Below are 12,180 nucleotides of genomic sequence, written 5' to 3'. Positions count from 1 at the left end.
AAATTGCCTTTGTTAAATATCGTATGATATCTATTGGCAACATTTTGATGAGTGAACTGGTGTTGTGTTCGATCCCGGTGTCGATTTATCTTTAAGTTTTTTAATACAATCCTGTAGTTCATCCATTTCGATTATCTCATCTTGCTGAATTTCTGGTCTTATCTTAGTAACAATATATTTTTTACAAACATTTTTCTAATAATTTTAAAAAAATTTATTATAGTATTTAAGAAAAACGTTATATTCTACTCTAGTCTGTTTTTCCAACCCTAACTTTCTTTTACGTAAACTATTAATTATTCTCCAGAAGGCTCTCGAATCATCAGCTGCTGATAATTTCTTGCTGATTTTTGAAAAATATAATTTTTTCTTGGCTTCAATTAAATTGTTATACATTTTTTAATACTTTAAATAATTCTTTAGTGCTTTATTGGTATTTGTTCTTCTAAAGATTTGTAAACACTTTTGTTTTTTAGTTTTGTAGCCATAACAAGTACTATTATACCATTTACATTTGAATATTCTTCCGTTTTGTTGTGTGGGTAGCCTGAGGTAGGACGAGGTCGTACCTCTTTTTGATAGACACCAGTTCGGTGAGAACTGCCTATTGGTCAGTGGATCGCTTAGGGAATGCTTTTTCTATCCCGTAAAGTCGGGATTCTTTTGTCAGGTCGAGTGGAGGAAGTGAGAGGGGTCGACGGTAAAGCGTTAACGATACCCGAAATAAAGACGACCTTTTAATAAACAAACAAACATTTATTCAGACAACCTAATCCTATCATACAATGACTAACTACTTGCGCGTTTTTCGAAGGGACCGCGCCGAGAGAGAGTGTACAATATCGGGTCATACCTCGGATGAACTTTCGGTCTATGTCTTGCTTGAAGGGTTACTCGGATCGAGGCTCCTGATCGGGTAGGTATGCGGTCGTTTCTCGGGAGCGTCCCAGGGTTCGTCGGCGTGGCGGTCGGGTGGCGTCCTGGATCTGGGTAAACGAAATCGAACCCCCCTTCCGTGCGGCACCTGGTCTTTTATACCTTCGGGTCTCGTGGCCGGGTTTCACCAATCGTAGATTTTTTTAAAAGATGTCCGGGTGATTCAGTTTCGGGTTCCGTTGGGAAAGGAAGTCACTCCGGGGCACGGAAGGATAGATTTCCTCCCAGGGAGAATTTTAACACAAAGAAAAACTGAGAGTTTCGATGTTAATAATAAGTGATTGTTTAATATTAAACATTTTATTTTTAATTAACTCGGTCTATTTCTCACATTGCTTCGGCCTTTCGAAAATCGTACTTGGTCTTAATGAGCAAGTTCGATTTTTTTTTTCGGGTTAGGAGGGAGAAATTGGATTGATTGAGGTATGAGGAACATGACAATATATACATAATGTACTCTCTCTTTTAAATTTACAATTTTTTCCCCGGATAAAGAAATATTTGAGGTACAATTGAATTTTACATATAGATAGATATATAGATAGGTGGTGACGTGGAGTTTGACATTTATTGTAATTGTGATCTTATTTATAGATTGTTAATTACAAACAGGAGGTGAACAGTTGATTTACAGCTATAGGGGAAATACTCTCCCTGGTAGCTATATATTTCCTCGTTGTCGATTGGATTGTTTAAGTTCCGGTAGATCGGGTTGCGAGGCTACTAGTTTACAGTTCGAAGAAGTGTTGTTTGTGTTTCTTCCTTTGTTCTCGGAGGTTAGATAGAAGGTCACTACTTCACTGGAGTTACTAGTCATGAAGAGTTTTCCCTTGGATATATTATCGGGTGATGTATTTCCTTCGCTGCGACGACATCGATAAGGGTTATTTTGGAATTTAACCGGAACGTTGATGTGGTTGGCTTGGGTCTGGTCATGGACTAGGAGTCTTCGACTTCAAAGGAAACACTGTTCTCATATGCAAAGTAAGTATTAATAATAATGGTTGAATAAAAGTTTATTAATTTAGACCGGTATAGAGGTATGACTGGTTATACAAAATTCGCGATGTTACTCTCTCTCGAAAAACTAAGGTTAAGAATTAATCAGAATTTATCCTTACGGTATTTATTATTACGATTAACGAAGGTGTTTAATATAAGTAGCTCGGGAAAGAAAGACTTCAAATAATAATAAAAATTAGGTTTATTAGGAAATAAAATGGACTGATACAATTCGTAATTTAGCATACATATATACTGGATTCAGCCTTGAAATATAGGGAAATAATGTGAGTTGGATATAAGGAATATACTATATAATATAAAAATACCAGATAAACACAAAAATATAGATATACGCATATATATTGGGATACAGATTATGCAGATCAAAAAGGGTATCGATATAGAGGAAAAAAAATATAATATGGTGTTAACAATTAATAGGGGGCCTATGGTCTATGTTGGGAGTGGCNCGGAACATACTAGATGGCCATTTTTACATTGAAAAGCGGGCGCTTGCAGCAGGTTGTAGCAGACTGGACATGTCAGTAAAGAAGTTATTGTATCCTCACCGCTGGGGGAAGCCATGTTGCCTAAAAAGGGAAAAGGATATATCAGGAAATGGAAATTGCAAACCTCTAATATGGGAAAATACTCTGCTCTATCGTGAGAATAAGCTAGCTAATCCGGGAAAGACAAAGATTTTGGTTATGGGCTACCGTTGGTTATTAGTACGACTGAACAATAGATTTCCGACTTCGTGGCGCCTGGTCGCTCTGAAGTGGGACTCCTCGGGGGGAACGTCTTCGGGTCCCCTCGAGGCTGAGTTTCCCTCCTCTCTACTTGTCATAGGTATTTCTTCCGGATCGGCTTGGGTTGAAGGTGGAGGGACCGCACGTTCAGTCTTCTTATANTATAATATAGAAATACCAGATAAACACAAAAATATAGATATACGCATATATATTGGGATACAGATTATGCAGATCAAAAAGGGTATCGATATAGAGGAAAAAAAATATAATATGGTGTTAACAATTAATAGGGGGCCTATGGTCTATGTTGGGAGTGGCAGGGCCGGGAGCGTCCTCATATTCGTGGGGTTTGGAAAATAGGTGTTCTTGATGCATGTGGAGTAGGGAAAGTTGTTCTCTCTGCATAAAATTGTTCCGTGAGTCGGGCCTCTTCACAGAGATCGGCCTCAGCATTGCTCGGACATTTATGATTGAGGGGTAATATAAGGGTGGCTGGTGTCTTTCCATTTTCCCTTTGTATTTTGGCGAAAGCTAATGCAGTCCGCAAGGCCGCTTGATCGACCTCGGGTTGGATAGGCGGATTGGAAGGTGTTGGGTCGTTATCCCACCACTCGTCAGAAGCGTTCATCTGAAACAGTTAGAAGTGGGTGTTAGGTGGGAGTAATGGATAAAAAAAATTTAAAATTATGGTGGGCACCAAACGAATAAACAATATCGCTGGATAACTCTAAAGGGGGCTGAGCCGGGGATAGGGTGGAAGCTCCAAATGAAGGAATATGGGTAGACGTCCACTGTAAAGAGTGGGATTTCTTTTTGAAGGCAACAAAATAGGTAAAGTTAGTAGAGGGAAGAGATATCGTTAGTAAGTGTACGGTGATGGTGAAGGTCGGAAGCTCATAAGGATGTTTAGTGACACATACGAAAAATTGTTGATTGTAACATGATAGAATGGTGGCCCATTTTAGGCGGTTGGGTTGGTTTGAGTGTACCCCCATGAAGAGAAGTGAGGATCGAGAAAAAGTAGGGATTTGGGGATGGGAGCGGGTAAAATGGGAGCTGAGAGAAGAAAGATCTCCCTCCCATGAACACCCTTGGTCGCTACACGGGCACGATACGGGCCGATATGGACAATTTCTTTGATGTTCCTCCCGAAATCTTTCGAGGAGTAGCTCCGGACATCCGTAATTTTTGTTTGCACACGGGAACCTTAATGTAGCGGTGAGTTGATCCACAATCAGACTTCGTATGTCTCCCATGGGTTCCCTACAGGAAGGGCAGTGCGTAATTCGCTGTCTGCAGCCGGAACATACTAGATGGCCATTTTTACATTGGAAAGCGGGCGCTTGCAGCAGGTTGTAGCAGACGGGACATGTCAGTAAAGAAGTTATTGTATCCTCACCGCTGGGGGAAGCCATGTTGCCTAAAAAAGGAAAAGGATATATCAGGAAATGGAAATTGCAAACCTCTAATATGGGAAAATACTCTGCTCTACCGTAAGAATAAACTAGCTAATCCGGGGAAAGGCAAAATCCAGATATGAAACATAATGGTTATTAGTACGATCGAACTATGGGTTTTCGAATTTGTTGGGCGGAGTTGCCTTGAGGCGGTACGTCTTGGGAAGGGACGACTTCGGGTTCCCGGGAGGTTGAGCCTCCCTCTTCTCTAATATTCATGGGGATTTCCTCCGGATGGGATTGGGTAGAAGGCTGAGTGACCGTACGTCGAGTCTTTCTATACTGAATACAATAATATCTAATACTAAGGAGGCAAATTATCCCTATAATAAATCCTAGCCCTCCGATAACGATTTTTATGATAACTAGAGCGTCACCCTGGGGAACTGATCCACTTGTTCTTCGAATCAAGTGGTTAAGGTCATATTGAACTACCGCCAAATCTCGCTCAGCTACTGTTATATCATAATTAGGATGGACATCGGAATTTTGTAGTTTCGGGTTATCCTCTATGAGACGTTGTTGCAATTGTTGTATCTCCGTTTGATTTAATATTTGTTCGAGAGGAGGGATTAGTATTTGTTGCGCAATCTCCAGTTGTAGGGTTGATTGTTGTTGAAAGTGTGGGGTAAGAATGATTCCGGGCAAGAAGCCGGTACAGGCATTTGGTAAGGTAATCATTCCGGTGTAGTTTAATTTTTGGGTGGTGGTTAGGAAAGGGGATTTCTGATGCCGAACAGGACATCGGAGAGTTAACGAGAGTGGCTCGGGGATGGAGTAAATCCATACTCCGGGACGCTGTATACGCTTAAAAATGGGACTATATTTCGTGACTATATGTCGGGTGCAAAGTTCCTTGACTTTAATTTCATTTCCACTAAACAATGCGTATTCACAACTCTGGTGAGGCGTTCTTTGAATGGGAACATCCAAAGAACAGAGGGAAAAATGGGCATTTTGACATATTGCGAACTCGTGTCTTTGTAATAACATATAAGATTGTCTGTCCATGGAGAGGGCGATAATAGGATAATTGGGTTGGATTTGTACAAAAGTTTTTAAGGCAGGTATGTAAGTGGGGAACTTTACTATTTCATACATATCAAAGTATCCACTAGGCGTAATTAAAGGAATCTTGGCGAAAATTCTCAACCGCCCGGGTAAGGCGACTGCAATCGCGGAAATCCACTGATAGTATTTAAACAAGGTCTCGCGTTGGATAGGTTCAATCATCGCGTAACCTTTTGGAAGTTGGGTTTGGATCTCTCGCAGGGTTTTAAATAGAATTTCCCGGGATATAAAATAGGTGCCTAGCCGGGTTTGTTCGAGCGTATCTATCGCTTCTCGTAGCTCGATCATTTGAAAGTGGAATTCTTGAATGGAAAATTCTACGGTTCGTAGAATAATTTCAAAAGCCAGATTATACCGGTACGAGTTCATGACCTCTCCCAAGGACTCTTGTCGCTTTGATAAGACATAAATTTGGTGTCGGTTGTTTTTACTAATATTTAAAGTATCATTGAGGAGGGTAGTTTGCGCTTGTAATAAATGGATAATACCTTCATTACGCTGTTTAATTTGGGAAATCTCCTTATTCAAAGTCTCAATGTCCTCAGTCGTAGCAGTCCCAAAAAGGACTTTAAGGGCTTTCCCCCCTAAGTCTATCAAACCTCTCTTTCTCTTAACAGGGATAGGTAAGGTGATTAGGGTTTGTAGTTCTCGATATTCCTTTAAGTAGTTAAGGAAGGAGTTCTTTATCAACTCATAACCTTTGGTAGGCAGTGGAGGGGTGCCATTATTAGGGAGAAATTGATCTTGACGTTCAATTATCGCCTCCAAATAGGAAAGAGAGTGGGATATGAATTGAACCTGTCGTTCCACATGTTCAAAGGTGAGGTCATTAACTAAAGTCCAATGGCTCGAAGACATCAAGAAATTTCCTTGATGCAAGAAAACTACTCCTTTCGTAAATTCGATTGGTTTCAAGGGAGATTCCAGAGCAGTACATTTTATACTTAGGAAAAGCAGGAGAGTTTGGGGAAGAACCATCCTGATTTCGAATAGGGTTTATCTCCGGGGTAGTGGTTTCCCGGTTTCCCTGTAACAGGGAAATAAGTATATTAATATTAACATCATAATCGGGGTACTAAAGGAATTGATAAGATATTAATTAGATATAGTTAGGTATTGTTCTAATTAGTATTTAGTAGGGTATTTTCTTCGGAAGTTAAGGAGACGAGGACCGACTAGTGGCAGGAGAAATGAAACGAGGGATTCGGCTACGGCTAGGTCGTGGCATAACCCATGGTTGGTCGTCTACTGGTCCTCGGCTTCGTAGGGCATAAGGGGTGTAGTCTCCTGTTCTGCTTCTGGTTCGAGTTCGGAGATATCTGTTTCTGGCTCGAGTTCGTCGCTTTCCACTTTCACTTTCTGGTTCGGGCGATTCCTCTGGTAGGTGGGTAGGGATAGAAGACAAGATAAACTCATCCCACGGATCTGTATATAAAGCTTGCTGGTCGTGCGTCACGGGTGGCAAATTATTTCCTGTCGAGGCGTCGAGAGTACTGGGTTGATCGACAATTATGTCGGGTTCTAAGTTATATTCTTTTCTAGCCGTCGTGGGTTTAATTCGATCCGCATGTACGTTTAATTTCCTCCTCGTGTTGATATTTTCGATCCTAAAATTAACTGGACTAAGTATTTCTATAATCCGGAAAGGTCCAGACCATCGAGGTGCTAATTTTTGTTTTAATCCTTTTGGGGTGACAACTTCCTTTAACAGCACTCTGTCTCCCACCTTATATTGTGGGGGTTTATTTTGTTGACGATGTCGTTCCTGTCTTATCTCTGCCGCTTGTTCCGAGTACAGTCGACCCCCTATAATTACGGTCCCTATAGTTACGATTCCTATAAAACTACGAAAAAATCGCTACCGGTATCCGTAAAAATTAGTAAAAGTTCCCTATAAACACCTCAAACGTCATCGGGAAGCTGAACTACTTTCCCGCCGTCCGTAGCGCCACGCTACGGAGAGATTTCTATCGTCTGGACAGTATTGTATAAATTATATATAAATTAGGTACTGTACATATAATTATATATTAATTATATATAAATTAGTTACTGTATATATAATTATATATTAACTTATTGTAATTTTGTTATAATTAAATATATAATTTCCGCCGTCTAGCGTGGCGCCACGCTACGGAGATTTTTACGCTAACTATCGTCTGTCAGTATGTAAATTAGGTACCGTAAGTCTAATACAGTACTGTAATTTTATACATTTCTTGTGNTGTAGTCTCCTGTTCTGCTTCTGGTTCGAGTTCGGAGATATCTGTTTCTGGCTCGAGTTCGTCGCTTTCACTTTCACTTTCTGGTTCGGGCGATTCCTCTGGTAGTTGGATAGGGATAGAGGACATGATAAACTCATCCCACGGATCTGTATATAAAGCTTGCTGGTCGTGCGTCACGGGTGGCAAATTATTTCCTGTCGAGGCGTTGAGAGTACTGGGTTGATCGACAATTATGTCGGGTTCTAAGTTATATTCTTCTCTAGCCGTCGTGGGTTTAATTCGATCCGCATGTACGTTTAATTTCCTCCTCGTTTTGATATTTTCGATCTTAAAATTAACTAGACTAAGTATTTCTATAATCCGGAAAGGTCCAGACCATCGAGGTGCTAATTTTTGTTTTAATCCTTTTGGGGTGACAACTTCCTTTAATAGCACTCTGCTTCCCACCTTATATTGTGGGGGTTTATTTTGTTGACGATGTCGTTCCTGTCTTATCTCTGCCGCTTGTTCCGAGTACAGTCGACCCCCCTATAATTATGGTCCCTATAGTTACGATTCCTATAAAACTACGAAAAAATTGCTACCGGTATCCGTAAAAAATAGTAAAAGNGTTAAAAAAATTAATATTCCTAATTGGCTCGTGTCAGAAGAAATAAGGCGTGACTTCTGTAAATGATACTACCGCTAGAGCTCCGATGCAACCCGGAAAAGCAGACAATATACGTCATCAGTCTAACGGTCCTTGTCTGACCTACTTTTTACGAAATAAACATTAGAGTAAAACGTAGTAAGACGTAGTAAATTATAGTAAAACGGTCTTCTCTAATATTCGTAGTACTTTGTAAAGTTTGAATTTCAATTAAATAAATACTATTTAGTTCTTAAACATTAAAAAGACATCATTAAGTAGGAAAATAACATAAAACTTTATTTTTTAGTATAATACAATTTACAAAGTAAAAAGTACCTATATAGTAATATTACGGAAAAACTAGAGCGAAACAAAGTCGACTAATTTAAATAAATTCAGTTCATTATATAACTGTCGATACGCTTGCCTTTATCAAACAAAATTCGAAAACTTCAATTAATCCTGTAAATATTTTATGCGCCATTACTATTCGAATGACATAACATTACATCAATCCTGAATTTTACATATATTTGTAATTACAGTTACAAATTAAATAAAAAATATATTCTTTATAAACTCTAGGCCGTAATAATTAAAACAAAATTGTTAAAGTATAAATTTTTCAAATATTTTCTGATCGAGTAATACGCGATGCTTTTTTCATATTAGTCTAGTCATATTCTACGAATACTTTCTATATTCAGATCTATTTAGTTTCATCTAATTACACTTAAAATGTAAAAATAATCTACCAACAAATTAATTTCCTAATAAATGGAGTACTTGCTAATTGAACTTGTATTCTTCTTAAACGTTGTTTTACGAAATAGCACTAAATCGGTAGAAATTCTAACTTACAGGCTTATAAACACTAAAAAAACATAAATGTTTTCGAAATTAGGACTAGATAATTATATGCACAAATAAATTAGTAAGCCTATAATACATACTCTCACTTATATCCAAGTATTATATCCAAAGATCAGTTCTCGATAATTGTCGAAAATAAATTATTTTTTAACTTTTTTTCCTGTAGCATATTCTAAAACAAGTTCTAAATTCACAACAGAATTTCCACCTTTTATCCACTAAAAACAGCGCATCCAACAGTGTATCCATACACGAAATAAAAATTTATCGCAGTGAACTTCGGAAGATAACGAAAAACAGTAAACTGAACTCTACGAAATCTGGCGCCAACTGATGAATATGGGATAAACTGAAAATACTCCTCACGTGACCAAAGGATAAATTTTTCTGAATAAACGCTAAAAGTTTTGAAAAATTCTTCCATGAAACTCGATGAATTTAATTAATACACAATATCTATATATGTTTAATAAATATTAGTAATTTACCATTATAATTATGCAAATTACATATAAAAAAATCACTGCGCAAAATCTCCCGCGAACCATTGGATGATGCTCACGTCACGTGGAATTGAAACTTTCCTGCTAAACACTAAAAATTTTATATAATTATTTTATTATTTCACTCAGATTTAAATAATATAAAATGTCTACATTTGTTTAATAAAGATTAGTTATGCACTATAACAAATATGCAAATTAGATGGGAAACAGATGGCTGCTGAAATCTCCCGCCAAGTTGATAAATATAGAACGATCACGTGACCAAAAGAAAACACCGAGAATTATAAAAAAATATGTTTATAATTTAATGTTTTGGGTACAAATTAATCAAATTTAACAAATGTCATCGTTTAAAATTTAATGTTTTGTACAAATTAGTAAATTGTAACAAGTTTCATCAAAGACAAGAGAATAATTTTCAGCTTACATAAACTGTACAATAAATGATTATTTATTCGAAAGAAGTCGATATACACGAATAAATAATAATTAATTAATAATGCTTTTATTCATTTTAAGTCGATATTCAAAAAGTTAAGCTATTTAGTTTGCGTTTGGAATTTACTATAACTGTTTCCGAGTATTTTTCTGTAAAATTCAATTTATTCAACAGAAACAAAAATAAGATATTAAATATAAACAGCACAATACAATATTTTTTACGTAAATTGAGTGTAAATACAGAAAAAAATTAATTATATCAAAGATGCGACGAATAAGCTGACATCCCTCCAACACAGCTTATAATTCATAGTCAAATTTTTGCTTGGTTTCGACTGTTTTTTGTAAATAAAAAGTTAATGTTTTAGGATAAAAGTACCTATTCTTAGTGAAAGAAGGTTAAAGTATCAAAATATAATATTCAATCGTAAAAATATTCATATATGTCGATATTAGAAATGTATATATTTTTTCGATATTTGAAATATTATTACAAAAACATTATATATGTGAAACACGGGCCATAAACAATTTCTTTCTGTCAAATAGATTATAGATTAGACAGGTTTATTTAGAAAAATTCAATCGCGAATACCTGACGTTAAATGTACAGACAGTACAGTATGCTTTTTATGTGAGAGTATCTGCGTTTACAAATTAACAGAATTTTCAGTTTTTTACACATTATTATGCTATAATCTAGGAAACTATGTGTAATATATAATACATACTACAGAAAAAGTAATAAAGGAACGTCAGTCATTGTAACTAATGTATTATCGAAAGTTTTATTCATATAGATAATTAATTTTATCAAGAAACATTTCTCCAAAAGAAAATTGTCGATATTTCACGTATATATAAGTAAATTTTATTATAATTTAGATAAAAACACATTTCTTCCCCACGCATTGCATCTTTCCCTCCCTCCTAATCTTACATTTGAAACATTCCATTTCATAATTTGATGTAATAATTACGATTAAAATGACTTCTAAATAAAATAATAATACTCAAAGTAGGTTAATATATATTGTCATGGGTCTCAGGTGTGATATAATATAATGGTCGATATAATAATATTTTGTCACGTGCTCCATGTGTTGAAGTTTGTAGCTGTAATTGAAGGTAATGTATAAGGAAACAAAATGTTTATATTATCAATAGAAGCCAGAAGAAACAGACGATCACATGACTATCAAGGACATTCTATAAATCTTTTCAAATTTCTAATAATTTACCCAAAAATTTTAAATGTTGCTTTTATGTATTCATAAATATTTATTTGCCCAACTGTTACCTAAATTGGTTTAAAATGTGTACAATCTTATTTTGTACGTTTTACAATTTACGTGCATTTCCACATAAATAAGTCTGAAGGAAAGCGGAAACGGAACCTACGTCAACTTCCTTGCAACTTCGCTGGCAATGTATTATGTCACGTGATTTGAAGTTGTCAATGAACAGCTTTTTTAAATTTTTACACACGCTTCGTAAATGTGGTAGCTTTGATAATCAATAATGACCGAAAAGTTGATATAAAAAGCGACTTTAAAATTTTTGTTTTTCAATGTTTAGCAAATTTGTAAATGAGGCCAGAATCTAATATAAGCAGCGAGAAAAATGTTCGTATTCGAAATAGTGTTATAAAAGCTTATATAATTTATCTAAATGCTTTATTTTACATTTATTTTTTTGTAAATCTTTCTTTTATAAAATGAAATAATTTGTACAACTTGTAAATTGGATGCAATGTTCTGTAAATGAGTTTAGACCAAAACAGATCACCGCTTACTGAGAGAGGACCTTCGGATTATCACGTGACCTACAGTTCTATCTCACAATAGCGCTATAAAAACAATTTTATTTTTTTTTTATCCGAGCGCTATTTATAATTTGGAATAATTAAATGTTACAATAAAAATTTTAAACTTTTCGAAATTCGATTAATTTAAAAATTAGATCGTTAAACCGGACACGTTGTAAATCTGTCATAGAATAAGTAATTAGTTATTGATACTTTTATAAAAACTAATTATCGCGCCTGCTTTTTCCGTGCAACTAGTTGAGTGTTCTACATATGGTAGAGTGACGTCATTACTATAACTAATAAAAATTTTACAAAACACGAAAATAGAGATATAAAAAGTACTTTATTTGTAAAAAAAATCAAAATTTATATTTAAAAATTCACAATCTTAATCCCGACAATGAAAAAAACCGCACACATCTTGAATCTGAAATATTACAATATATACATGGACGAAAGTTATGATGTAA

General features: G+C 35.9%; 2 protein-coding genes across 2 annotated transcripts; both read right to left on the bottom strand.

The window, feature by feature from the left end:
- Positions 1-3,343: 3,343 nt before the first annotated feature.
- LOC111622650 (E3 ubiquitin-protein ligase sina-like) lies at positions 3,344-4,108 on the bottom strand. Its single transcript, XM_023365067.1, has one exon. It carries the CDS (start codon positions 4,106-4,108, stop codon positions 3,344-3,346), a length of 765 nt encoding a protein of 254 aa, XP_023220835.1.
- A 2,057-nt stretch (positions 4,109-6,165) lies between these two features.
- LOC111622643 lies at positions 6,166-7,575 on the bottom strand. The gene is made up of 3 exons (XM_023365054.1): positions 7,521-7,575; positions 6,398-7,027; positions 6,166-6,248 (listed from the first exon to the last, which is right to left on the bottom strand). The coding sequence occupies exons 1-3, from the start codon at positions 7,573-7,575 to the stop codon at positions 6,166-6,168; spliced, it is 768 nt and encodes a 255-aa protein (XP_023220822.1).
- Between the last annotated feature and the right edge of the window lie 4,605 nt (positions 7,576-12,180).

The sequence above is a fragment of the Centruroides sculpturatus genome, unplaced genomic scaffold (genome assembly GCF_000671375.1).
Source record: "Centruroides sculpturatus isolate CEXI.00-Female unplaced genomic scaffold, Cexi_2.0 scaffold23, whole genome shotgun sequence".
In the NCBI taxonomy this organism is placed as follows: domain Eukaryota; kingdom Metazoa; phylum Arthropoda; class Arachnida; order Scorpiones; family Buthidae; genus Centruroides; species Centruroides sculpturatus.
This window is presented reverse-complemented; position numbering and strand designations above follow the sequence as displayed.